Source organism: Oncorhynchus tshawytscha, linkage group LG03 (assembly GCF_018296145.1).
Source record: "Oncorhynchus tshawytscha isolate Ot180627B linkage group LG03, Otsh_v2.0, whole genome shotgun sequence".
NCBI classification, from domain to species: domain Eukaryota; kingdom Metazoa; phylum Chordata; class Actinopteri; order Salmoniformes; family Salmonidae; genus Oncorhynchus; species Oncorhynchus tshawytscha.
Genome location: NC_056431.1, coordinates 55,195,729 through 55,198,086, shown reverse-complemented (window position 1 = coordinate 55,198,086; position 2,358 = coordinate 55,195,729). Strand labels below are relative to the sequence as shown.

Genomic DNA, 2,358 nt, shown 5'->3' with positions numbered 1-2,358 from the left:
ACTTGTATGCCCCACTGTATGTATGTATGTATGTAAGTATGTATGTATGTATGTATGTATGTATGTATGTATGTATGTATGTATGTATGTATGTATGTATGTATGTATGTATGTATGTATGTATGTATGTATGTATGTATGTATGTATGTATGTATGTATGTATGTATGTATGTATGTATGTATGTATGTATATCTACACCAAAAATATATGGGGGATTGGAAATGATGCAGACAATTACTTTGATGGAAGCAACAATCTATCTGAAATATTAAAGCTGATCCAACCCCTAAAATTGTTGGTTAAGGGCTTGTAAGTAAGCATTTCACTGTAAGGTCTACAGCTGTTGTGTTCGGTACACGTAACACATGCAATTTGATTAGATTTATCTAGTTCCAACTTCCATTTGGATGATTTCTTTATACTACACCCAGATTATTCCTGTCAACAGGTCTGTATCATAAAGACACATCTATACCACAACAAAAGCAAATTAGCTATTTTTTAACCATTCGGGAAGCTTATACAATGCTATATTCAAATATTCCTTCCTTTTTGGTTTCTGTTGCTGACCAATCATTTACATATTTACAATGTAAATAGGTTCTATTTGAATTAGTATTCATTGTTTGTGCCTCATACCCTCAGATATTGACAGGGTTTCTTTTCCATCACTTGAGCACCCAGAGTAACTCCCTGTAAACATTCAATAAACATCTGGATTTTCAGAAATGTCGTCAACCTATATCGTGATGGATGAATTGGCTTATATCATAGTCAACGGGCATCTGGCTATTCTCAACATATTGGCAAACTTGTTTTTTGCTTTTTGTCTCTTCTGTCCACCCCGAGGCAGAGAGGGTCTCAAACAGCCTGTGAAGTTACTCCTGGGATTCTTGGTTTTCTGCACCACAATTTTCCTGGTCTTTCTTATCACGGCGGAATGCTTGTGGCTACTCTCTGAAAGCAAAGAGTCCCGGTATGTTGATGCGTTTGTATCCTTTGCTGCATTTACCAGCATGTCAACCTCTGTTTGGCTGAATTTCTTCTACTACACCCAGATCGTCCCAGCCCAGCGAGCTCTCTTCATCTGGGTGAAGAGGAACATCAAAATCATAATTTACTGGAGCCTGTTTGTAGACAGAGTTTTATTTCTGTTTGACTTGGCATCAGTCATTTATTATGTCACCATTACCGAAGGAAACGATAACATCACTTACACATCAACAAACGACACTGTTTCTGGCTCTACAGATGGACTGTTTTACACTGACCTGGTGTGTTTCTATTCCAAAATGATCTACATGTTTTTTTGTCTGTGTGTGATGGTGGGGTCGAGCTGGGTCACAGTGTGCTACCTGCATAGACACATGAAGAGCATGAAAGAGAGCGGGAGCCCCTTCTCCTCTCCCCGCCTGCACAGTCAGATGAGGGTCACCATCACTGGGATCCTGCAGGGAATTCTCTACTTCCTTTGTGCGTTGTGGATCTTCCTTAATATCTTCAGCGACAATTACCCCTCTTCTATAAAATTTGACTATAATACTTATTACACTGTCATCTCTCTCTACATGTTTAGCACCACTGTTAACCTTGGTATCGGTCAGTCTGTTTTCAGACAGAGGGCAGCTGATATTTGGCTCAAAGCTCAACAGGCTGCAAGGTCATTGAAGTTGTGTGGATGATACTGTCACTGTGGTACTGTAATCTCTCTTGGACATATACAAATAATATAACTGGTTGTAGCATCTGTCGACAGACGAGGAACGACTAACAAGGAACTTTGTTCCAGTATGCAGATTTTGTGTCACTGATGATTTGAACAAATCATGATTTTACAGGTGCTTGAGTCTTTCTAATTTCTAAAGGGAAAAGGACATTTGGCTGCAGACTTGCCCGAAACTGGTTGAGAGTTTCGGTTTATAGAGCTGGAGACTTTGCTAGTCTCGTTAGTACATTTTCTAACATGTCTCCCCCAGAATTTAATTGAGCATCTGACGTAATTACGCAATATTTTAGTTCTGGGTGTCTGAGATGAATGGTACTGAGACTACAACAGCAAATCAGAAATACAGTTGAATGACATTAAAGTAATATCAGAAACCCCATAACTAAAATAATGTGAAATGGCATCAGCTACTCGATGCTGTCCACGAGAGGTGAATATTTTAAAGTGGTAGTTAGTTCACTTTATTAAATCTGGCCCATAATGTAGATATAATGTGATAACCTATTTTCAATTTTACAAATGAGTTATATAGGGGTTTAATTTATTTTAAATTTCATTTTGGTTGACTGGTTGACTTGGCCCTGTGTTTTCCATCTTTATCCGAGATGCAAATCAGGTGATGGTACATTT

The 2,358-nt window shown here is 38.4% G+C and overlaps 1 protein-coding gene across 1 annotated transcript; it reads left to right on the top strand.

Annotated features, from left to right (window-relative positions):
• The first annotated feature begins 730 nt into the window (after window positions 1-730).
• On the top strand, window positions 731-2,045 carry LOC112224291 (taste receptor type 2 member 8-like). The gene has a single exon (XM_042320091.1). The coding sequence runs from the start codon at window positions 731-733 to the stop codon at window positions 1,682-1,684; it is 954 nt and encodes a 317-aa protein (XP_042176025.1). The 3' UTR covers window positions 1,685-2,045.
• The last annotated feature ends 313 nt before the right edge of the window (window positions 2,046-2,358 follow it).